At 38.6% G+C, this 26,891-nt stretch overlaps 2 protein-coding genes across 2 annotated transcripts in view; both read left to right on the top strand.

Moving 5' to 3' along the window:
• The first annotated feature begins 233 nt into the window (after nt 1-233).
• rnpepl1 (arginyl aminopeptidase like 1) lies at nt 234-17,144 on the top strand. Its single transcript, XM_063004416.1, has 11 exons — nt 234-736; nt 4,612-4,752; nt 4,878-5,029; nt 6,984-7,100; nt 7,764-7,999; nt 8,882-8,995; nt 9,172-9,284; nt 10,687-10,795; nt 11,902-12,126; nt 13,323-13,465; nt 14,648-17,144. Exons 1-11 carry the CDS (start codon nt 287-289, stop codon nt 14,912-14,914), a joined length of 2,067 nt encoding a protein of 688 aa, XP_062860486.1. The 5' UTR covers nt 234-286; the 3' UTR covers nt 14,915-17,144.
• A 2,662-nt stretch (nt 17,145-19,806) lies between these two features.
• Nucleotides 19,807-26,891, top strand: part of LOC134323572 (segment polarity protein dishevelled homolog DVL-3) — a 37,427-nt gene continuing 30,342 nt past the window's right edge. Inside the window, exon 1 of the mRNA XM_063005114.1 lies at nt 19,807-20,483. Within this exon, the coding sequence (XP_062861184.1) occupies nt 20,323-20,483 (161 nt within the window). The 5' untranslated portion in view covers nt 19,807-20,322. The remainder of the gene's footprint in view (nt 20,484-26,891) is intronic.

Raw genomic sequence — 26,891 nt, 5'->3', positions numbered from 1 at the left:
GTGGTATGGACGTGTGGATGGGTGATGAACTGGTGAGGATGTTCTTGAGGAGCTCCTGATGGATTTCACCTAGATGTTTGAGTCGGTGTGTTTCGGGTGGTTGGTTGCTGGACGGTTTGTTGGACGCTTGTTGTTTCGGGTGAATATTTCGGATCACGGTGGGCAGGAGTTTGCAGTACCATGTCAGAACTTTAGAGAAGACCCTGTGCTGGTTGGCACCACCGCGTGGCTTCATTCTTCAAAGCTCTCTTGTTTGTGATCCGCCGGCCGGGTGCTGAAGGCTGGCATGGCCGAACTGAACGCGGCTCTGTGCTGCTGCTGCAGGAAAGCTCTCCCGATGCCCGGTGCGAAGGCTGGCAACGCGGCTCGGTGCCGCCTGGTGGACGTGGCCTCGGCGTCTAACTTCCACAGCTTCTCTCTGCGCCACTTCCACCTCGACTTGCGGGTGAACTTCGGTCTGAAGCGGATCACCGGCTCTCAGGTCCTGGAGCTGTCGCTGCTGCAGCCCGGGGTCCAGACGCTCATCCTGGATGCCCATCCGTCATTACTCATCCGCTCTGTGGACTGCAAGGTGCCCGGTGCCACCGGTTCTCCTGATCTCATACTACAGCTCACCTACAGCCTGGAACCCTTCACGGACTACGGTTCCTCGCTGAGGATCGTCCTGCCCTCCGCCATCCGGCCGCACCGACCATTTCACCTCACCATCCGCTACACCACCACTGATGGACCTGCGGTAAACACCTACACCAACAACACACTCAGTCATTTAGTCTTAAGCACTAAAAGATCAGTCCTGGTCAGGGTCTAGGTGGGGCCTTGTCTGGGAGCCAATTCATCGCATGGCATCACACTCATTCATTCACTCAGACACCTATAAACCCACCTTCTATATGTTTTTTTACATGAACATATGGGGGGGGGGGGTGGCTCAGTGGGTAGCTCAGTGGGTAGCACTGTCACCTCACAGCAGGAAGGTCCTGGGTTCGATCCCCAGGTGGGACGGTCCGGGTCCTTTCTGTGTGGAGTTTGCATGTTCTCCCTGTGTCCGCGTGGGTTTCCTCTGGGTGCTCCGGTTTCCTCCAACAGTCCAAAGACATGCAAGTGAGGTGAACTGGAGATACAAAATTGCCCATGACTGTGTTTGATATAACCTTGTGAACTGAAGAACCTTGTGTAATGAGTAACTACCGTTCCTGTCGTGAATGTAACCAAAGTGTAAAACATGACGTTAAAATCCTAATAAACAAACAAACAAACTTGAACATGGGAAGAATATGGCAAACTCCCTACAGGTGATAGTCGAACCCAGCTCCTCGGAATCTGTGCTATTGTGTGGCGCCCACTCTGCCAGCTGTGCCACTGAGTCAACCAAGTTAGTTTACACCTTATTAGAGAAATGCTCCTTTATGCTTGGCCAAGCTGGTCAAGATGGTGATGCATCCAGCAACCAGTGCTTTATTCTGGTTATGGTCGTGGTGGGTCAGATTCATTGGGTGAAAGGAGGGAAACACCCTGAACAGGTTATCCTCCGTCGCAGGGCAGACACACACACACACACACATTTTAATACACACTCACACTTAGAGCAATTTCTAGTAGCTCCAGTTGATCTGATTGGATGTCAGAATGATAAAAACATGCAAACTTCACACTGAAAGGACCCTGGTTGCCCGACTGGGCAGTCAAACCTATCCACTTCGCCACTGTGCCACCCTGTTGGTCGAACACCTTGCTTAAACTGTTTATACTGGTCAACCTGATCATGCTGATCATGCTTAGTGGTCACATAGTCAAGCTGGTTATGCTGGTCAACCACCTTAGTTAAATTGCTTAACCAGCCTGCTTGATCAAATTATGTTTAGTTAAACTAGCTGCCGTGTTTGGTCACGCTAATTATTCTGGTCAACCACCGGTCAGACTGGTTGTTCACTTTGGAAATGCTAGTCTACCCTCTAGGTCAGACAGGTTGTGTTGGTCCGCCAACTGGTTGAAACTGGTCATGCTGTTCTGCCAGCTCAATCATGCTGGTTATGCTGGTCATGCTGGTCAACCACCTTAGTTAAATTGCTTAACCAGCCTGCTTGACCAAATTATGTTTAGCTTTAGGCAAACTAGCTTTAGATGTCTTTGGTCACCCTAATTATTCTGGTCAACCACCGGTCAGACTGGTTGTTCAGTTTGACCATGTTGGATATGCTGGTCTACCCTCTAGGTCAGACAGGTTGTGTTGGTCCGCCAACTGGTTGAAACTGGTCATGCTGTTCTGCCAGCTCAATCATGCTGGTTATGCTGGTCAACAATCTATGTAAACTGTTTAACTAGCCTGTTTGACCAAATTATGTTTAGTCAAACTAGCTGACGTCTTTGGTCACGCTGATTATTCTGGTCAACCACCGTTCAGACTGGTTGTGACATGTTGGATATGCTGGTCTACCCTCTAGGTCAGACAGGTTGTGCTGGTCCGCCAACCGCAAACTGATCTGCCAGCTCAATCAAGCTGGTTATGCTGGTGTATTTGTGAGTACGTATTCTAAATGCGGGTGTGTTGGTTATTGTAGTGTAGCTTGAATAGGGCAAAGTCATAATTCCTATTACACCTGTGTCACTGTCGGTCATTTACTAGTTACATGAGTGAAATGTGGAGTACAATGCTGGAGTCACATGTTGTGCATTATAATTGCAAAATCTGTTCTGGACTTTGGTCGCTCAGGAACAGAGATGATTTTATACATGTGGATGATTAGAATCCGCAATTTCACTTTACACCGTGAAAAGAGTTGACATGAATTGATGGAAACAGATTTGAATTAAAGGCGGATCAGTAAGAACAATCTATAGATCCTGTCCCATTTAAAGCTACAGAATTAACTTGTGCTGTATCTAACAGGCCTGACTTTTATCAGCTTTAGTTTGGTGATGTAGGATGTTTTCAGTCACACAGGCATGAATCAGGCGGTCTTTGTGGTGGCTGACTGAACCTTTTCCTGATTGATTTGTTATTAAAATGAAAAAGGCCGGTGATCTGGATATAATTCCATTCAGTTTACTGGAGAAGTGTGGATGAAAAGCACCGACCTCTACAGAATTTTTCCATGTTTGCAAATTCTATCTATTCTATCATGTTTATCTACTAATTGTGACAGTCAGCCAGAAATAATTTCACAGCTGTTGTTAGCGGGGCAGCTAATCTATGTGTAATGTGGTGAAAAGATCACATTTGCCAAAAAGGATCTGGTGTATAAACAGCACATGGAAATTCCCAAACTTTTTCCATGGGAGCTTTTTGTACCCCATGTGGAGGATTGATGCCCATTAATGCCCCCACGTCATGGAGTTGTTAAACACCTCACTGTCACTGCTGGACTGAGAATAGTCCACCAACCAAAAATATCCAGCCAACAGCGCCCCGTAGGCAGCGTCCTGTGACCACTGATGAAGGTCTAGAAGATGACCGACTCAAACAGCAGCAATAGATGAGCAATCGTCTCTGACTACATCTACAAGGTGGACCAACTAGGTAGGAGTGTCTAATAGAGTGGACAGTGAGTGGACACGGTATTTAAAAACTCCAGCAGCGCTGCTGTGTCTGATCCACTCATACCAGCACAACACACACTAACACACCACCACCATGTCAGTGTCACTGCAGTGCTGAGAATGATCCACCATCTAAATAATACCTGCTCTGTAGTGGTCCTGACCATTGAAGAACTGCATGAAAGGAGCTAACAAAGCATGTTGAGAAATAGATGGACTACAGTCAGTAATTGTAGAACTACAAAGTGCTTCTATCAATAAAATGGACAGTGAGTGTAGAAACAAGGAGGTGGTTTTAATGTTATGGCTGATCAGTGTATATTGTCACAGTACTGTAAGTCACAAACGCACATCATCATGCTGGAAAAGGAAAGTGCCTCCCCCACTCCCCCAGACTATTGCTACTAAGTTGAAAGCATATCTTTTACTTTTGTTGTCAATAGGTGTAGCAGAACATTAGGGGGGTTTTCACATAACACGAGTGTGTTGTAGAGGGTGATGTGCTAAGGAATTTCTGAAACCAGACTGATCAGGCTATGACTCTTGTGACATGGAGACATTCCAAGCAGAGTTGCAGTTTCAAGGGCAGTCCCAGGGTTGGGCTTGAGTTCACAGCTAGCCAATCCAGAATGGTTAGAAAACAAAGCCAGTGCCTGAGGAGTGCCAGGTCTGGGCTTTGTCAATGAAAATCCTGTAACAAACAAAAACATGAAAGTGTAAGCACTTTAAGTGAGTGATGGTGCTGAACAATGTGTGTCTTACTTCATAAGATTGTTCCAACACGTTCTCGTATCCAACACGTTCCATTCATCCTGATTAGAGACACGTTGGATATGGCGTCATCCAGAAACCCTGAATGAAAACAGTGCACCTCACCATCTCCATGTTTTTGATAGGTGGGAATTAACCCAAGTTCTGAAAAGAAACACACACAGACAGGGCAAACATGCCAAACTTTAAACTAACAGTGACCAAAATAAAAGGTTTAATCAGGTCTTCAGAACCGGTGCTGCTGTCAGCTATACCCCTGTGACCTTTTTTCTTCTAATGTTCTCCTGATATCTTTCTTAGATCTGGTGGTTGGACTGCGAGCTAACATGTGGTCAGAAGAAGCCACTGGTCTTCACTCAGGGTCACTCCGTGTGCAATCGTTCTTTTTTTCCTTGCTTCGACACTCCAGCTGTTAAAAGTACCTACTCTGCTACTGTCAGGGTGAGTGTTCTTCTCACTGGCATCCCAAACACCCAGATAAACGAAGATCACGTGGTCATTAAAGCACCACTTCTTTTAATCCGTGTGTGTGTGTGTGTTTGTGTGTGTGTGTTGGTTGCTAACAGGTTCCAGATGGAGTGACAGTGTTAATGAGCGCATCCAGGAGTTTGTACTCCAAACAGGAACGTCTGTTCCAGTTCTCCATGGAGTACCCAGTTCCTGCCTATCTGGTGGCGCTGGTGGCTGGGGAGCTTCAGCATGCTGACATCGGACCCAGGTTAGTGTGTAGATTGGATAAATACACTGATCAGCCATAACATTAAAACCACCTCCTTGTTTCTACACACACTGTCCATTTTATCAGCTCCACTTACCATATAAAAGCACTTTGTAGTTCTACAATTACTGACTGTAGTCCATCTGTTTCTCTGCATGCTTTGTTAGCCCCCTTTCATGCTGTTCTTCAAGGGTCAGGACTCAGGTATTACTTGGGTGTGGATCATTGAGACCACTGCAGTGACACTGACATGCTGGTGGTGTGTTAGTGTGTGTTGTGCTGGTATGAGTGGATCAGACACAGCAGCGCTGCTGGAGTTTTTAAACACCTCACTGTCACTGCTGGACTGAGAATAGTCCACCAACCAAAAATATCCAGCCAACAGCGCCCTGTGGGCAGCGTCCTGTGACCATGGATGAAGGTCTAGAAGATGACCAACTCAAACAGCAACAACAGATGAGCGATCGACTCTGACTTTACATCTACGAGGTGGACCAACTAGGTAGGAGTGTCTAATAGAGTGGACAGTGAGTGGACATGATATTTAAAAACTCCAGCAGCGCTGCTGTGTCGATCCAGTCATACCAGCACAACACACACTAACACACCACCACCATGTCAGTGTCACTGCAGTGCTGAGAATGATCCACCACCTAAATAATACTTACTCTGTGGTGGTCCTGTGGGGGTCCTGACCATTGGAGAACAGCATGAAAGGGGGCTAACAAAGCATGCAGAGAAACAGATGGACTACATTCAGTAATTGTAGAACTACAAATTGCTTCTATATGGTAAGTGGAGCTGATAAAATGGACAGTAAGTGTAGAAACAAGGAGGTGGTTTTAATGTTATGGTTGATCGGTGTATGTTGTAGCAGGTTTGAGATTCATGAATCATTCAGAGTGATTCGGGAATCATTATGAAGGGGTTTTTTTTTCTTTGCAAATGATAGACAAGCCCTGTTGGTTATTTTGCTTAGCTGTGGTTTTTTTTGCTGCCCTCAGATTAATCAGGTTTTTGCATAGTCCTTGTATTGTGCTCTTATACACACTGACCTTGAGGTCTGAGATGTTTGCAGTTCTTTAGGTGTTTTTTGGTGTTGTTGCAGAGCCCTTGAGAGAAATTTTAACAAGCTGTCCCAAGTTTGCTCAGTTTGGATAGGGATAGTAATAAAGGCTCTTACTGATGGCTGGTGACGTCCTAGGGCCTTTTGGCTTTTTCATTCTTTACAGCTGTGGTCCTCAAACCTTTTAAAGTCAATGACCCCTTATTATGCAAGCAAAAAGATCTGTGCTAATCTGGCTAATTTAGAAATGACGGGTGACTCCACACTGCATAGTCTAATGCAACAAGTTTGTAATTACTTTAAAATTCATTCTGATTCAGAAAAATAATTGCACATTCCCAACACCACATCACAGACCCTCGGGGGTCCCCAGATCCCACAGGGTAAAATAATTTGATTTATTTTTCCCTTTTTGCACCCAATTCAGTCCTGGCCAATTGAAGCTTATCGATCTCTCGTTACTGCCGCCACACTTACCTTAGTCGAGGAGGGCTGAGGCTGTCCTGCACCCCCCTTGACACCCACACAGCTGAATTTACAGCTTTTTGCCTGCCAAGGTAGGGTTCTTATAGAGCGCAGTATCGTGCGCAAAGAGCTATGCACTGACATCCATGATCAGCTGCCCCCCATGTAGGCACCTCAACAGGAACCCTGTTTCAGCCATTGTCTCAAGCGTACAGACACACAGCCAAAAATAATGTCTGTGTAGGTGCCTGGTGGGCTGATATCAGAGCTAAGATTTAAAATTGAGGGTGCAAAATCTCAGCACTGGTGGGTTAAAGCTGTGTATTAGCAATAGAGTCACTAATGTTCAATAACATAAAATATAGAAATGGTGCAAAGACTTTTTTACACCACATGCGTGTATGTGTTTGTTTATGTTTGTAGGAGCCGTGTTTGGGCAGAGCCCTGTCTCCTGGCCTCTGCTGTCAGTAAGCTGGGGGGCAGTGTGGAGCGCTGCCTCAATGTGGCCGAGGAACTATTTGGTCCTTACGTGTGGGGCAGGTGAGTGTCCGTCCAAATAAATAATGAAAAAAAAAAAAATGAAATATACACTGTGGTGCTCGGGTGGCACAGCGGTCTTCTACGCAAACTCACCACCTTTGAGACCCGGGTTCGAATCTTAAGTGTTATCAGCCAGCCAGGCGTACACACAGATGACTGGCTATGTCAGCGGAGGGCCGAAGTCCTGCGATGGATTGGCGCTCTGACCAGGGTATTTCTGCATTGCATCCAGTGTCCAGTGTTTCCGGTTGAACCTGACACACCACGTCTCTGACCAGGATAAAGCGGTTGATTGAAAATGAGTCTTTAAAAATGTTAATGTTAAATGTTAACATTAAAAATGTTAGTTTTACAACAATACAAAGTGCACCAAGACTCGACCCTTAGGTCTATAACACACTACAAACCTCCAGCTTGGCCGGATGCTTACCAGACACAACTGGCCAGTCCTGAAAGAATCCTAGTGTCTGCCAAAGCACTGACAAGATCAGCGAAAGAATACGGAGAGTAAAGCGTGTACTCGACTTGCTGGAGGGGGCGTGTGCTATCTTACGTTCCTCCTCAGGGAGCGAGGGTATCGTCCAGCAGGCAGAGGTTTTCAGAATGCACAGGTAAACTAAGTATTTCTAAACTGTAGTTGACTCTGGTTCTCTCTTTTTACAGGTACGATATAGTGTTTCTCCCTCCTTCATTCCCAATCGTGGCGATGGAGAACCCGTGTCTGACCTTTATCATCTCGTCCATCCTGGAGAGTCAGGAGTTCCTGCTGATCGATGTCATTCATGAGATCGCTCACGGCTGGTTCGGTAACGCTGTCACCAACGCCACCTGGGAGGAGATGTGGCTCAGTGAGGGGTTAGCTACGTACGCACAGAGACGCATCACTACAGAGGCTTATGGTACAAACACACACATCACAATACCTTAAACACATAAAGCTTTACATGCAATTGATTTGTTTCATTGGAGAACTTTACTCTCTGTACTTGCTTCATTCATGCATCTTTTGTTACATTTTCCTGAATAATAGTTACAGAAATAATAATGATTAATACAACTGAACAGGACTGAATATGTCAGTACATAGATGGATTACATATTTCCAAATGTGAATCCTCTGCCTCTAGCGCCACCCCCGATCTAAACAAGGGGAGCGAGATCACCACACGCCTCTCCTATCCTAGATGTTTGCATCAGTTAGTTCAGCATCAGCTAAAGTAAGCATTGGGTTGGGCTATACTGCTCTAAGAACTCAGTAGGATATGCAAGATCTAAATCAGTAACTTTGAAGGTTAGAAGCAGGAATGTGCAAACATCCTGGCACCTGTGTGAGTGTGTGTGTGTGTGTGTGTGGGGGGGGGGGGTCATGTGGAGCTTAGCAAGGCAACAGGTGTTAAAAAGCTGCCTCAGATTGGAAACGTGTCAGAGGGCATGTGGTGATTCGGCTCTCCTTGATCAGATCAGGGGTTGTGCAAGAGTATTTACAATCAGGAATTGTAAATGACTACATTGTGACATAAAGGGGGAAAATCCAGAAAAAGTGTACGTTTGCTGATGAGATATCAGTCAGTTTCTTCTCACTGGACATGTAAACGTCTTTGCTACTTTTAGGTGATCAGATGGAATAATTAATAATGGAAATAACACTGATCTTTATAAAGATACTTAAGCAACCTTAAAATTACATTGAATATTTACATTTAACAGAGAACTAAGAACCGAGATTGTTGGTAGCCTTTTATTGCTAGAGCTCTTTAGTGATCTAGTTTTTTTGTTTGCAGGTGAGGCCTTCACGTGTTTGGAGACGGTCTTCAGGCTGGATGCACTGCACAGACAGATGCGTCTTCTTGGAGACAATAATCCAGTGAGCAAACTGCAGGCCAAGTTTGAGCCAGGTAACTCATCACACACATGCACACCTTCATTAATAGTTTACTTCTTGGGCATAAGGGTGTTGTTGCGCAGGAGAATTTGGGACAGTTCAAAAAGATGAAAGAAAAAAACGTGAACGCATGAAATAAAATTATTCTCTCTCTCTCTCTCTCTCTCTCTCTCTCATCTTGTTCTTTAGGTGTTAATCCCAGTAGTTTAATGAACCTCTTCACCTATGAGAAAGGCTTCTGCTTCGTCTCATACCTCTCACAGCTGTGTGGTGACACGAAGAATTTTGACACTTTTCTTAAGGTAAGTGCAAAAAATAGTCAAAACTAACACACAAACGGTTCGAACACCAACAGGAGCCTCCTTAAAATCACAAAGCTTCTTATCACAAGTCCTGGCTGCCTTTTTTTTTTTCTTCTCCCCTTTAGCGTATCCAATTGTTTAATTTGCATCGTGCTTCCTCTCTGTCTATGCCGAACCCTGCCCTGACCGAGGAGATCGAAGCTAACCCATATCCCCTCCAAAACATGGGCAGCAGCCGGATGCATTTTTGCCACCCACACATTGATGAGTTTGGTTCCACCTAGCGTTGCATGCGGAGAGACACACCCTAAGGGCGCGCTTCCTCATCTCTGTGCAGGCGCCTCTAATCAGCCGGCAGAGGTCGTAATCGCATTCTGACAGAGAGAGACCCACATCCGGTTCTTTGTCCCGCCCCCCAACTGAGCAACCGGCCAATCGTTGCTCATACAGCCACTCAGCCTCGAACCGGTGAGGCAGAGCTGGATTCGATACGAGGTACTCAGAATCCAGCTCTGGTTGCAGCGTGTCTTTTTTACCGCTGTGTCACCTGAGTGGGGTCCTGGCTGCCTTTTGAAAGCCAGTGTTAATGCTCTGTTTGAGGGAGCTCAGGTGGCGCAGCGGTTTAACACCCTAGCACGAGTGTTTAAACTCATGAGTTTGAATCTTAGCAGACACAATTGGCCATGTTTGAAAAGAGACTCTTCTCTTTCCTTTCCCACTGTTGCTGCTGCCATGTGAAATTTCTGGGACCGTTCTGGGTCCTGTGACTTTTCGTATGCGATAGGACTCTTTACTGTGTGCAAACTCAAACTGGCAGGTGATAAAAAGCGGCCTCAGATTGTCGCAGGGGGTGTGTGGTGATCGGGCTCTCCTCGATCAGACTGGGCGTTGTACAAGTGGCAGCAGGCTCACAATCAGGAACTGGAAATAGCTAAATTGCGGGATAAAGGAATAAAATCCTGGGAAAAATGTCTATACTATCAAGAAAGCACAAAACTGAGATTATTCATGCGAGTAACGGGTAGGGGAGGTGATCAAGGTTGCACTGTGAGAGCAAGACTGAAGAACAGTTTTTTACAGGGTGCATGCACTAATTCAGCCTTAAGTGTTTGTGTAAAATATTTAAAACTGGCTCAATCAGACTCCACCTGGACCGGGTCTCTAACTGCACACTTTTTACCTATCCATTTGCTCGATGAAGCAATCGCACCATGTCGATCCTCAGGCTCAAAATCAGTCACAAAATTAATCTGAGATGGAGAAATCAAGCTGGAATGCACCAGGCATCAGTTGCTATGGGATTTTTACTTGCAATTTTACAAGCAAGCAACAAAAATGCAGCCATATTAGCACCATATTGACACCTTTCTGTTAAAGAGTCACATTGTTTCCTCTGTTGCAGGCGTACATCGAGCAGTTCAGGTTCAGCAGTGTGGTCGCTCAGGATCTGCTGGATTTCTTTTTGGGTTTCTTCCCTGAGCTGAAGGAGAACTGTGTAGCACACAGAGAGGGTAAGGCTACAAGTATAACCAGGACCCTAGACAGACAGACAGCTACCTGTCTAGGATTTGTCATGTAGTGTAACTGTAGGGCTTTTCTGCCACTAAACAAGAAATCTTATACTATGTGTAATCTGTGATAAACTGTGGATTTTTGGTTATTCTATTTTTTTTTCCCCTTACAATCTAGTCGTGCCTAATTCCCCAATTATAACTTCCTCCACTGCTGCAGACCCCTGCCCTGACTGAGGAAAGTCTAGACTATCATTTGCCCCTCTGACATGCACAGAGCCTTATCGTATATAAAGGGTCACGTGAGGCCGCAATTGCTGCAGCGATGTGCCTGTTTGGACACCCGGCCGTTTGATAGCACAGCTGAGACTCGTACCTTTGAGAGCGAGACCTCTCAGGTGGTGGGTTAGTGCATTGGACCACTGTGTCATCTTGTCACTACAGTGCTTACGCTTTGCCTGCCCCCCCCCACAATTGTAGTTTAACTCCCCAACAACTAGTGTCAGCTTAACTATTAGAAACAGCGAATTCCCTTCTGTGTCAGATTGTTTATGAAGCAGAGTACAACTGCTGTGGCGTATAACTATTGTATAGGAAATAGAATGTGGTTTGAGACACAGCCCCCTTTGTATCTTGTAACCTAACACATGGAGTCTTGGATACGTTATAATAAATTATGACATAATAATAAATTATGACAGTCCTCATTCTGTCAGTTCTTGGTCTTGATTATTCTGTAGACAGTTCACTTGCTCTGCAGTGAAGGTGGTCATGGTCTTTCTTGTTCTGAAAACTGGGTGGGATGTCCCCCAGGCTATCTTTCTTTAATTCTGTAAAGTAATACATTTAGTTTTTTCAAAATTTTAGCAGTCCATATCTGTGAGTAGTCCTGTGTGATCACAAAGTGACATTTGCAAGCGAATGAGTCGTGTATTGTTCTCTGTACAGTCATTCTTCATTGGTTAGAGTCGTGTGGTGTGTCTGGACACCTAATCAATTGATTCACATTGTTCGAATTTGTGTGTGTGTTACAAACAACAGTTAGCTCTTTGAGTATTCTTGTTATTCCCTCCTTCGTTTCATTCTCTCTCTGCTCTCTACATCAGGTCTGGAGTTCGAGCGTTGGTTGAATGAATGCGGTCCTCCCCTGTGTGAGCCGGATCTCTCTGCCGGTGTTGTTTTGACTGGACCTGTCCAGCAGCTCTGTGATCTCTGGGGGGTGGAGTTACCTGACTGCCAAGCCATTGCCACCTTTAATCTTTCCACCTGGAGCACCTTCCAGATTGTCCTCTTCCTGGACCGACTGCTGGACCGCTCCCCCCTTCCCCAAGGTGAACACAACCCCCACGTCCAGCCTCTGTTTAGATTTTTAAAAACTATTAGCAGCTACTAGGTGCTGGGTCAGGGTAGCAGTGTATCTGGTGCCACCCAGAAACACTGGTCACAATACAAAGAATACAAACTGCACAGGAAGCTAATTGTCAAAGGGCAGGGCACACTTACACATTCACCTACCTACAGCTAGGGTCAATGTAACAGCTTCCACTGTTCTAAAAGGCTTTCCACAATATTTTGGTCTTTTGGGGGCCCAGTTAATCCAAAGATCACTTGTTTATTGCTTTTTTAGTGATGCATTTACTCCCTTTTTTCTCCCAATTTAGTGTAGCCAATTAGTCTTTCGCTGGTGAAGACCCCGATTACATTTTTGGAGGGTATCTTCACCTGATACATGCTCCCTCCGATGCATGTGCAGTCCACGACCCCTTCTTATTCACCCATACTTTAGTGGATTCAAGCGGTGGAGTCACACACTAATCTCCACGTTCCTCCAGTTCTGTTTGGGCGCCTCGGGCTACTAACCAGGGTCCTTACACAGCGTTGAAGACCACAACCCCTTTTTTTAGTCCGATCTTTTACCACCCAGCAGACTAGTGGCCGATTTTGTCTGCTGCAGGCGCTGCCAATTGTGCCTCAGGGGCACCCAGCCGACCGGTAGTCTAAACTCGGAAAGTTCCGAATGCCAGTGCTGGTGTGCTAGTGGAATATCCCGTTGCGCCACCTGGCCTCCCAAAGAGCTGTTGTTAAGTGAGGTTCTGATGCTGGATGAGAAGACATCTGATGTTGGACGACAACATTTCAGTTCAGCCCAAAGCTTGAAACTCTTAGCAGGCCACTGGAGCTTCTTCACACCATACTTGTCAAACCACCTCTTTGTGGACCTTTGTTTGTGCACACGGCCACAGTCATGTTGGATCCGGAAAGGGTCTTTCCTCTTTTACACACGTGTAGGGTGAAGGGTGTGGCGGGAACATCTGAAGTCAATATTTTCATACCTATTCTTATGGTATGCTTATACCTATCTTATGGAGGTTCAGGATCACGTTATCTAATACAGGAAGTAAGACCGGCCATCCTGCGATGGGGTCTGATTTAAGCACCTTGTACACTTTTCTCCACTTCAGGCACATTTTAGGAGATATTATTGTAGATCATCATTGTTTTACCTGACCGTCTCTTGCCTCTGCAGAAGTGATGAGTCTCCTGTCGAGCTGCTACTCAGATCTGTTGTGTGGGATGAATGCAGAGGTGCAGATTCGGTGGCTGCAGATTGTGGTGAGGAACGGCTTCTACCCCGACCTGCATCAAGTCCGGAGCTTTCTGCACAAACATGTGAGTAAGGCTGTGTTCACAAGGACGGTTTAACATCCATCAGAAAACATCATGTGCCAGTTTTGTTAAAGCTGTGTGTGCTTGTAGTCTAACAGACAATAGTTTTAGCATTAAAAACTATAGTTTAGGTTTAGGTCTAGTTTACAAGTTTACAAAAAAGCCAGCAATAAAAGTGTAATAAAATTAAATATACAATATACTTTCAATATATACTACCAATACGTATACTACCAATAAACTAAACAAGATCCCTCTAACCTAAAAAAAACCTCAAAAAAATGATTATTTACAGATGCCGCCATCTAGGACACACCAAACTCACTCATACCTACCTGCCATAGGAAGACCAGGCCCCCAATTGCCAATGGCTAGTGGATGAACACCACCAGAACAAAATTCTACGATACAAACAACTAAAAGGAAATCTTCACCTCAGTCCCCCCCCCACCCGCCCCTTAAAAAAACTGCTTACATTCCTAGAAGCTGTAGGACTTAAAATGCCACATAGGATATAAAAAATCAATGAAACTTTACACCCCCCACAACAAACTGACTCCCCACTTTTTAATCAAAGTCTTTTTATTAATGATTTTTACCATATCGAGAATACAAACAATCCCATACCCCTTTAAACCCTCCCACCCCCCAGACCTGCATTAAAAAAATTTTACATATTAAAAACTTTACTAAAATATAAACACATGTAAAAAAAAACAAAAAAAAAAACTAAAAGAAATAAACACACATTAATACACAATGAAATAACAAGGCACAATAAATACATACAATAAATACAACAATAAAATAAATATATACTGCATATTATATACATAATGCATCTTAATGGGTTATATTTCCAGCTACCATATTTTCCACGAATGTCAAGAAGGGCTGCCAAGTTGTATAAAACCTCTGTACTGACCCTTAAAGAAAGTATCTTATCTTCCCTAATTGACCCCCCACTTTGACTTTTTAAAGACAGAACCAATTATTCAGCTACAAACAAACAAACCTCTAGCATGAGGAATGTAAACAGGTCCTTTGTTTCTCAGATAATTTCACCTTAAATTTAATAGTAAGAAAAATTAGACATTGAGAAGTGCACCTTAAAAAAACATTAGGAATCATTCAGGTGAGATCACCTTTATTCTTTTCATTTCCCTTTGTTTCCGTCTCTCACAGACCTCACGGATGTACACCGTGCCTCTGTATGAAGACCTCTGCGGTGGAGTACTTAAGTGTTTTGCGGTTGAGGTCTTTTATCAGACGCAGACTCGTTTGCACCCCAATCTACACAAAACACTGCAGCAGATCCTGTTCCAGAACAACTCCACGGGCGCTTCCAGCCCCTCCACTCCCATCACCCCATCTCAGCCTGCTTCAACCACACCTCCAGACACACCAGCTAATGGGACCATCGCCCTGAGAGACGTCAACGTGTCAGCGTGATGCTTTGAAGACGCCAGAAAGTACCTGGGAGGAGAAACTGGACCAGTCTGGAATGTACCACATGCAAGTGGATTGTGGGAAGAGTGTGAGATTTTTACATGCACCTTCAGTATTCATACATTCGCCTTCAAGCTGCTCAGGTTTGTGAAATAACATGGTGGACGGATGTCCTAGACTTTAAGATGGGCCATTATCCAAGTGTGTGTTGTGACTCTTGGTGCACGTGGAAGTTATGGTCACATGGATATACATTTTAGGTAGCTTCAGGTAGAAAAACAAGGGCAGCATGCTGGTAGGTGCAGCACTGTCGGTCCAGAAGATGTGGTTTCGTTTCTCACCTTTAGTTGGTGTCTGTTTTTTTCCCATTGGATTACTCCAGGTACTCTGCTTTCCTCCAACCTCTTTAAATCCTTGCCTTTTTGCAACAGTTGTGACACCTGGTTCACTGAGTGGCACAATAGTAACTGATGTCCAATCACGATGGGTTTTAATCCACATTTATTCAATAACAAATTCATCTTGATCAGGGTCATACTAGGTTCAGGGCCTAGCAATATATACAGGGTCTTAATCTGTGCCAGAACATAAAAATTCTTACACATCCACTCACTCAAAGACGATTTAGATCATCTAGTCACTCACTGAAATGATTTTAGGGTGTCAGAGGAAGCCAGAATACCTGGAGACTACTTACTGACAGTGGCGAAAGACAAGAATCAAACACCAGCGCGCCACTGTGTCACCCTGAATCAAATCCTAATTATGCAACTGCAGTACATAGCAGGAAGTCCATGACGTTAAATACGTTGCTGATATGGCAATAAACACAAACAAACCATGACGTTACGATGTTTCCCCTGGCTGACAGAGTGCAATAAATATGAAAAGAAATGCAAAAACAGAGTGCAAAAAATTCTCCTGTTTTTTAAACTGCTGATTGGTATAAAAACCTGTAGCCACTGTGGCTCTTTCTGGATAAGAGCGAATTCTACTGCTCTAGAGGGTCGAGTGACTCAATAGAAAAAAACAAACAGACCTCTTTGCTGTAAAGCTCAAGTATTCAGACCTGTACAGTCCTTTGGTGTTCACCAAACCACACATGGATATTGACACTTGTGAAGAATATAGTAGGCAATTTTCCTTACTTACATTGTCCCAATTTAGACATACCTAGTGTTCTCTGTGCATTCTGGTGAGCTCTGCTGGTTGCATGACCCCATTACAGGCCAAGAGGAGAGTTCTCATGTGGTCCCCTTCACTGAGACACGGTCATTTCTTACTATGAGGTCCCTGGTCAGGCCGGTGGCACTGGGGCTAATGCATTAGAATACTGCATCTTTCCTTGTCTAGATCCAAAATCAAGGTCAGCTGGCCTTGCCGTTTGTGGAACATGTATTTATATTTTAATTTTGTGAAACTATTACCAGTATGATGTGGCTTCATTAACAGTGTTGAAAATGTCAGCGGCCGTCTGGGTCTCTAAAATGCGTATCTGTGGTCCAGTAACTTCATGTTCAGTGTGTGAATGTGAATGCGAGTGTTCGTGCACTCTGTCTATGCACCTGGTTTTATATTTTGCACCTTTGATTCCTCATATGACTTCTAATTAAGAGACTGGCATTAAAGTCAGCATATAAACAAAAAAGCTGCTCACTAAAAATATTTGAGTCAAATGGAGAATACCATGCTCCGACATATTCCAGAGGAAGAGACGACGACTATGATGATGCCTTAGTTAGAAAGTAGATAAAACTTCACACTCTCTTGTGTTTTATTTAGATGTAGCCTGCTTTGTTTAATTCCCTGAATCTGGAACTCTTACCTCGATTTGACTCTCAGGTGTTTCTTCGGAGACGGAGACACGTCGTGCCTTTAGAACTAAGCTTTTAATAGGTTTGAAGAAATACTTTAGCCAAAACTTTTGCAGAATTGCCCCTTCTGGGCCATTATGGCTAAACTATTTTTAAACAGGAAAGTGTATTAATTTTTCCAGGTAGTTTTTTTGTTAGTGTGTTATTTTCCCTTAATATTGAGATAATGTGCACCGTAAATGCAACAATAAATGCAACAGGAGTGGTCAGGGTTCCATGTGGGCTGGATAACACCTATGTGTGGCCTTAATTTCAGTGAAATACTGATTTAGTTTCTGTTTTACACAGAATAAATGGTGTCAAACGTTTCTGTGTTTAAATGTCTTTGTTATTAAACATTATTCACTTATGCTACATTAAAATATGGTCACGTTTACTGTTTTTATTAAAATTAGATGTGATTGAGCCACTCTTAGTGGCAATAATATTTCCACATATTTACAAGTTCCAGAAATTATCTTGAAATAAAGACAGAATTGTAATAGAATGTAAAATTTAGGTCAAATGTTTAAAATATCACAATATGTCATTATTTTGCTCTGAAACATCAATATTTCAAGAAATCAATTCTCAGATTAAAAAGTGTAAACTTTAAGTAAAGGTTAATAATTTTAAAAGGTCAAATAATTTGTGGTCTTTTTTTTTTTTTACAATTTTACAATTTTGAAATATATAAAACGTTAAAGATAAAATTTAAGACATAAAAATTTTGACATAAAATGTCAATTTTAAAGTATATTTGTGATAAAAAGATTAAATTATTTAATAAGTCAAATAGGATAAATGATCTATTATTGTTTTTTTAAACCAAAATTTCACAAGACATACAAATTATTTAACAATATTGAAAAGTTATTTAGAATGAAATCATCCATCATTTTGACATCATGATCAAAATTAAGATTGAAGATGAATTATAAATAAAAATGTAAAGCTATCAGTTCAGGTTTTACCAAAAAATTTGCACTGACATATTTTCTCACAGCAAGAAGGTCCTGGGTTCGATTCCCAGATGAAGCAGTCCGGGTTCTTTCTGTGTGGAGTTTGCATGTTCTCTCCGTGTCTGCGTGGGTTTCCTTCGGGAGCTCCGGTTTCCTCCCACAGTCCAAAGACGTACAAGTGAGGTGAATTGAAGCTACAAAATTGTCCGTGACTGTGTTTGATCTTAAACTTGTAACCAATAACTACCTGTTCTGTCATGAATGTAACCAAAGTGTGTAAAACTTGACTTTAAAATCCTAATAAATAATAATAATAATAATTAAACACAAATACTACGTTTTATTAAAAACAATAAATACTGCTCGGTTTATTAAACTAAATAAATACTGCATTCTTTTCAAACACAAGAAATACTGCATGCTATATTAAACTGAATAAATACTCAATGGTTCATTAGAGTTACCTCTATCTTGTGGAAATTGACTTCATGTTGTCCACTAGATGGTGAACATAATCCGTTTATATCAATCAGATGTTTCCTATCGAGCTTTGTGTTCAAGCTATTCAGGCTTCTAGAAACATGTGGTGCATTTTAATATTCATCACTATTCAGTATTCAGACTGAAGCAGCTCAGATGCTGTTTAATCATCAACATTCCACATGATGAGGGAAAAAAGTTTTAAACATCTGTTTACACAGTGTTTTATGTTACTAAATGATTATTTCATCAACGTTATTGTAAATGATACAATCTGAAATGTTCACTATTGGAGAGTGTAAGAAGTAAATGATTTATTACGGTCAGTATTTTACAGAAATGTTAATAATGAAAGTCTGAGAGCTCCATAGAAAAACCGGTAGGAGGCACAATGTGGTTTCCAGAAACAGCTGTTCTGTGTTGCCAGGTCTTTTTTATTCCCCACCATTGTGTCAATTGAAATCCAGTCAGCATGAAAAATGAGATTATACAGCGGGTGGGTGCAATTTTGGTATTACCAAATGCTCAATATTAACTTAAATTAACTTAAATAAATACAATTTCCTTATTAGTAAAGCTAAGATTTTAAAGCTAAAAGAACCCTATGGTTAATATATTATTTTAACTATCAATGTATGGGGCTTATGTATCTGGGTGTGTCCACTTTCACATCATTAAAATTAAAATCTCCAGTATATTCAAAAATGTGATCACAAAGTCGAAGCAACATTATGTAGAAAAAAAGCTGGCACTAGAACATTGATTTGTAGATTTTTTTCAAATGTTGATATCATGTAGACACAAATGCTGTCACCAAGGGGAACTTTAGATACAACAATGTAACACTAGATATTTTTTCAAAAGAACTATCCATACAGTTGCCAGGAGTTGCATGTTAGTACCGTGCTACCTTAAAACTCAATGTCAGTTGGTACTGGGACTGGCGTTGAGTTTAAAAGGCGTTGAGTTTCAAGGTATTTTTTCCCATAAGGATGAATGTGTTCCATTGTCCTGTGGAACTGAATATATTTAGGCTTATGTTAAATAATGGTTGTTTTTGACACTTATATACTGAAAATAACACAAATATAATATAAAAACACTGAAATAAAAAGCTGACTCTCACAATTTCTCACCACTCAAGCCGAGCGCTGAACAAAGCGACTGTTCATTGTTAATTTTAAATTAAATGAATACATTTACGGCAATTAGCAGACGCTTTTATCCAAAGTGACTTACAGTACTGTGACAGTATACAATCTAAGCAATTAAGGGTTAAGGGCCTTGCCCAACAGTTGCAACCTGGCAGAGGTGGGGCTTGAACCGGCAACCTTCTGATTACTAGTCCAGTACCTTAATCACTAGGCTACAGCTGCCCTGCACATTAAAAAAAAAAAACAGTTGAGTTTAAGGGTACAACTTTCTCAACGAAGGGCGTTGAGTTTCAAAGATGAGTTTAGGGGACGTTGAGTTTCAAGGTACACTGTATTAATCTACTCACAACCTAAAAACAGGGTTGTCTGAGAAGGTTGTTTGCCTGGGAGCCACGAAACGACCCAACCTGGCAACCCTGCAGCTGTTCCACAGGGAGCCGGAGAGAGCGGTGTGTGATATTGATGCGGGCTGATCTGATTCAGTCCTGCTATTCTCTACAATAGCACTTAAAGACTCATTAAAACAACATAATATAGCTTTATTTATTTATTTTATTTCTCTTATGAAACAGATATGGTCTAGTGTATATTTATTAATACCAGAATGACTGGTTAATTTGACGGTTAAATAGAAATAGTGTATTCTATTCGTGGTGTATTGTATTGGGATTATTGGTCAGGTGGATTTATTAACAACAGCAGAAACGACCAAATATTACAGAAAATACTAAAAAAAAGAAACAGCGGAACATAAGGACACGATATTAAACCGAAAGGAGCGCAGTATTCTCCTAAAACGACAGAGGAATATTCACCAGCGGTAATCTATTGGAGATCTTGGATTATTAGAGAGCGCAGCGCTTCACCGGAGCAGCCGTTAACGGCGTCGAGGCGCCCCGAAGCGGCTTCGGGAGCAACTCGAGTCCCGATGCTCCCTGTGTTCTGCACCCCAGCGGGCCGCAATGGGGGAGACGAAGATCATCTACCACCTGGACGATCAGGAGACTCCATACCTGGTGAAAGTGTCAGTACCTGCCGAGGAGGTCACACTGGCACACTTCAAACAGGTCCTCAATAAACCCAACTACAAATTCTTCTTCAAATCTATGGACGATGACTTCGGGTGAGGATTTATTATCCTGAATTTATCTGTTCTTTATTTATATACATCACACATTATATATCAATATAACATTACTAAGATATGTACAATTTACATAACATTACAACTGTTATAGACTATGTGCATCACACATTATATATCAATATAACATTAATAAGATATGTACAATTTACATAACATTACAACTGTTATAGACTATGTACATCACACATTATATATCAATATAACATTAATAAGATATGTACAATTTACATAACATTACAACTGTTATAGACTATGTACATCACACATTATATATCAATATAACATTAATAAGATATGTACAATTTACATAACATTACAACTGTTATAGACTATGTACATCACACCCTATCAATATAACATTACTAAGATACGTACAATTTACATAACATTACAACTGTTATAGACTATGTACATCACACATTATATATCAATATAACATTAATAAGATATGTACAATTTACATAACATTACAACTGTTATAGACTATGTACATCACACATTATATATCAATATAACATTAATAAGATACGTACAATTTACATAACATTACAACTGTTATAGACTATGTACATCACACATTATATATCAATATAACATTACTAAGATATGTACAATTTACATAACATTACAACTGTTATAGACTATGTGCATCACACATTATATATCAATATAACATTAATAAGATATGTACAATTTACATAACATTACAACTGTTATAGACTATGTGCATCACACATTATATATCAATATAACATTAATAAGATATGTACAATTTACATAACATTACAACTGTTATAGACTATGTACATCACACATTATATATCAATATAACATTACTAAGATATGTACAATTTACATAACATTACAACTGTTATAGACTATGTGCATCACACATTATATATCAATATAACATTAATAAGATATGTACAATTTACATAACATTACAACTGTTATAGACTATGTGCATCACACATTATATATCAATATAACATTAATAAGATATGTACAATTTACATAACATTACAACTGTTATAGACTATGTACATCACACATTATATATCAATATAACATTAATAAGATATGTACAATTTACATAACATTACAACTGTTATAGACTATGTACATCACACCCTATCAATATAACATTACTAAGATACGTACAATTTACATAACATTACAACTGTTATAGACTATGTACATCACACATTATATATCAATATAACATTAATAAGATATGTACAATTTACATAACATTACAACTGTTATAGACTATGTGCATCACACATTATATATCAATATAACATTAATAAGATATGTACAATTTACATAACATTACAACTGTTATAGACTATGTACATCACACATTATATATCAATATAACATTAATAAGATATGTACAATTTACATAACATTACAACTGTTATAGACTATGTACATCACACATTATATATCAATATAACATTAATAAGATATGTACAATTTACATAACATTACAACTGTTATAGACTATGTACATCACACCCTATCAATATAACATTACTAAGATACGTACAATTTACATAACATTACAACTGTTATAGACTATGTACATCACACATTATATATCAATATAACATTAATAAGATATGTACAATTTACATAACATTACAACTGTTATAGACTATGTACATCACACATTATATATCAATATAACATTAATAAGATACGTACAATTTACATAACATTACAACTGTTATAGACTATGTACATCACACATTATATATCAATATAACATTACTAAGATATGTACAATTTACATAACATTACAACTGTTATAGACTATGTGCATCACACATTATATATCAATATAACATTAATAAGATATGTACAATTTACATAACATTACAACTGTTATAGACTATGTGCATCACACATTATATATCAATATAACATTAATAAGATATGTACAATTTACATAACATTACAACTGTTATAGACTATGTACATCACACATTATATATCAATATAACATTACTAAGATATGTACAATTTACATAACATTACAACTGTTATAGACTATGTGCATCACACATTATATATCAATATAACATTAATAAGATATGTACAATTTACATAACATTACAACTGTTATAGACTATGTGCATCACACATTATATATCAATATAACATTAATAAGATATGTACAATTTACATAACATTACAACTGTTATAGACTATGTACATCACACATTATATATCAATATAACATTAATAAGATATGTACAATTTACATAACATTACAACTGTTATAGACTATGTACATCACACCCTATCAATATAACATTACTAAGATACGTACAATTTACATAACATTACAACTGTTATAGACTATGTACATCACACATTATATATCAATATAACATTAATAAGATATGTACAATTTACATAACATTACAACTGTTATAGACTATGTACATCACACATTATATATCAATATAACATTAATAAGATACGTACAATTTACATAACATTACAACTGTTATAGACTATGTACATCACACATTATATATCAATATAACATTAATAAGATATGTACAATTTACATAACATTACAACTGTTATAGACTATGTACATCACACATTATATATCAATATAACATTACTAAGATACGTACAATTTACATAACATTACAACTGTTATAGACTATGTACATCACACATTATATATCAATATAACATTAATAAGATATGTACAATTTACATAACATTACAACTGTTATAGACTATGTACATCACACATTATATATCAATATAACATTAATAAGATATGTACAATTTACATAACATTACAACTGTTATAGACTATGTACATCACACATTATATATCAATATAACATGAATAAGATATGTACAATTTACATAACATTACAACTGTTATAGACTATGTACATCACACATTATATATCAATATAACATTAATAAGATATGTACAATTTACATAACATTACAACTGTTATAGACTATGTGCATCACACATTATATATCAATATAACATTAATAAGATATGTACAATTTACATAACATTACAACTGTTATAGACTATGTGCATCACACATTATATATCAATATAACATTAATAAGATATGTACAATTTACATAACATTACAACTGTTATAGACTATGTACATCACACATTATATATCAATATAACATTAATAAGATATGTACAATTTACATAACATTACAACTGTTATAGACTATGTACATCACACATTATATATCAATGTAACATTAATAAGATATGTACAATTTACATAACATTACAACTGTTATAGACTATGTGCATCACACATTATATATCAATATAACATTACTAAGATATGTACAATTTACATAACATTACAACTGTTATAGACTATGTGCATCACACATTATATATCAATATAACATTAATAAGATATGTACAATTTACATAACATTACAACTGTTATAGACTATGTGCATCACACATTGTATATCAATATAACATGAATAAGATATGTACAATTTACATAACATTACAACTGTTATAGACTATGTGCATCACACATTATATATCAATATAACATGAATAAGATATGTACAATTTACATAACATTACAACTGTTATAGACTATGTACATCACACATTATATATCAATATAACATTAATAAGATATGTACAATTTACATAACATTACAACTGTTATAGACTATGTACATCACACATTATATATCAATATAACATTAATAAGATATGTACAATTTACATAACATTACAACTGTTATAGACTATGTGCATCACACATTATATATCAATATAACATTAATAAGATATGTACAATTTACATAACATTACAACTGTTATAGACTATGTGCATCACACATTATATATCAATATAACATTAATAAGATATGTACAATTTACATAACATTACAACTGTTATAGACTATGTGCATCACACCCTATCAATATAACATTAATAAGATATGTACAATTTACATAACATTACAACTGTTATAGACTATGTGCATCACACATTATATATCAATATAACATTAATAAGATATGTACAATTTACATAACATTACAACTGTTATAGACTATGTGCATCACACATTATATATCAATATAACATTAATAAGATATGTACAATTTACATAACATTACAACTGTTATAGACTATGTGCATCACACATTATATATCAATATAACATTAATAAGATACTGTATGTACAATTTACATAACATTACAACTGTTATAGACTATGTGCATCACACATTATATATCAATATAACATTAATAAGATATGTACAATTTACATAACATTACAACTGTTCTAGACTATGTGCATCACACATTATATATCAATATAACATTAATAAGATACGTACAATTTACATAACATTACAACTGTTATAGACTATGTGCATCACACATTATATATCAATATAACATTAATAAGATACGTACAATTTACATAACATTACAACTGTTCTAGACTATGTGCATCACACCCTATCAATATAACATTAATAAGATACGTACAATTTGCATAACTTTATAACTGTTTTGGATTATATACATCACACATTATCAATATAACATTATTAACATATATACAATATATCTAGCAATATAACTTATGAATTATATACATCACACACTATCATTATAACATTATGAACATACTGTATATTTAATGTACCTTGCATTATAACCATTGTGGATTATTTACATCACACACTATATATTAAGATACATTGCATAACAGTATAACTGTTATAGATTATGTACATCACACACTATCATTATAACATTATGAACATATATTTAATGTACCTTGCATTATAACCATTGTGGATTATTTACATCACACACTATATATTAAGATACATTGCATAACATTATAACTGTTATAGATTATGTACATCACACACTATCATTATAACATTATTAACATATATACAATGTTTCTAGCATTATAGCTGCTGTGGATTATATACAATACACACTATATATTAATATAACATTAATAAGATATGTACAATTTGCATAACATAACTGTTATGGATTATGTACGTCACACACTATCAATATAACATTAACATTTATACAATGTTCCTATCATTATAGCTGTTATGGATTATGAACATCACACACTATCAATATAACATTATTAAATATATACAATGTAGAATAGAATAGAATGCCTTTATTTGTCCTAAATTTAGATACATGTGTACAGTACAACCAAATTATTTTTCTGCATGTCCCAGCTTGTTTAGAAGCGCAGGGTCAGCCATTGTACGGCGCCCCTGGAGCTGACAGTGTTAGGGGCCTTGCTCAAGGGCCCAACAGCAGTTGTATAGCAGAGCCTGAATTTGAACCGACAATCCTCTGATTGATAGCCCAAAGCTCTATGCACTAGGCTACCACTGTCTTATAACATTATAACTATTATGGACAATATACAGTACACACTATGTATCAATACAACATCTTCTACTGAATATTATTAAGTTAAATGCATGTAACATAACAATAACTGCTTTGGATTACATACAGCACAAACTATATCAATATAATATTATCTATAAAGATAACTTTGCATTGCATTATTAGCTGTTCTCTATGTACGTATGTACATTATACACTTATATATTTAACACATGAATCACTGTTCTCTATTTATAATTATCACACACTGTATATAAATTGAACATCCTAGTATTATTAGATGTTTATTAACTTTACAGCATTATACTAAATATAAATATAAAAATGTAACAATATGGGTAATCATTCAAATGTATTGAATGAACATGATTAACATTATTAACTGTTCACTGCACATATCACACACAGTTTATTAACTGTTTTATGTTTATGTCTTACACTATACGTAGATATAGCAGAACATATGATCTGTTTATACACATTACACACTAATTATTATTAATTCAGCATAACATGATTAACTGCTTTCTGTGTATACATAATATAAATAAGTGTAAGTATATTTATTATGTACAGAATAACAGCCCCACCATGATACATCCTCCACCAAACACCAGTTTACACCACTCCAGCCGATATTTTCTTTTGCTCCTGGTGATATCTTCTTCTCCAGCCGATATTTTCTTTTGCTCCTGGTGATATCTTCTTCTCCAGCCGATATTTTCTTCTGCTCCTGGTAATATTAAGGTCGTTCACAGTTACTTGGCCATGAAAATTCAGTCCATGAAGGTCTTGTGCTGACATGCTTTTAGAGACAGTTCAGAAGCAAGGACATAGAATTTTACATGCTGTTCTTTTTAGGACCTCATGTTCCTGATCTGTAAACGTAAACTGTTGTTGCTCTGAGACTTCTCAGCTGTAGCAC

This window comes from Trichomycterus rosablanca, chromosome 11, assembly GCF_030014385.1.
Source record: "Trichomycterus rosablanca isolate fTriRos1 chromosome 11, fTriRos1.hap1, whole genome shotgun sequence".
Taxonomy (NCBI): Eukaryota; Metazoa; Chordata; class Actinopteri; order Siluriformes; family Trichomycteridae; genus Trichomycterus; species Trichomycterus rosablanca.
This window is presented reverse-complemented; position numbering and strand designations above follow the sequence as displayed.

Coding starts and splice junctions, on each gene's coding strand:
- rnpepl1 (XM_063004416.1), top strand. CDS start 287: ATGGCCGAACTGAACGCGGCTCTGTGCTGCTGCTGCAGGAAAGCTCTC. Junction 7,101..7,763: donor GGTCCTTACGTGTGGGGCAG/GTGAGTGTCCGT, acceptor CTCTTTTTACAG/GTACGATATAGTGTTTCTCC. Junction 10,796..11,901: donor CTGTGTAGCACACAGAGAGG/GTAAGGCTACAA, acceptor TCTCTACATCAG/GTCTGGAGTTCGAGCGTTGG.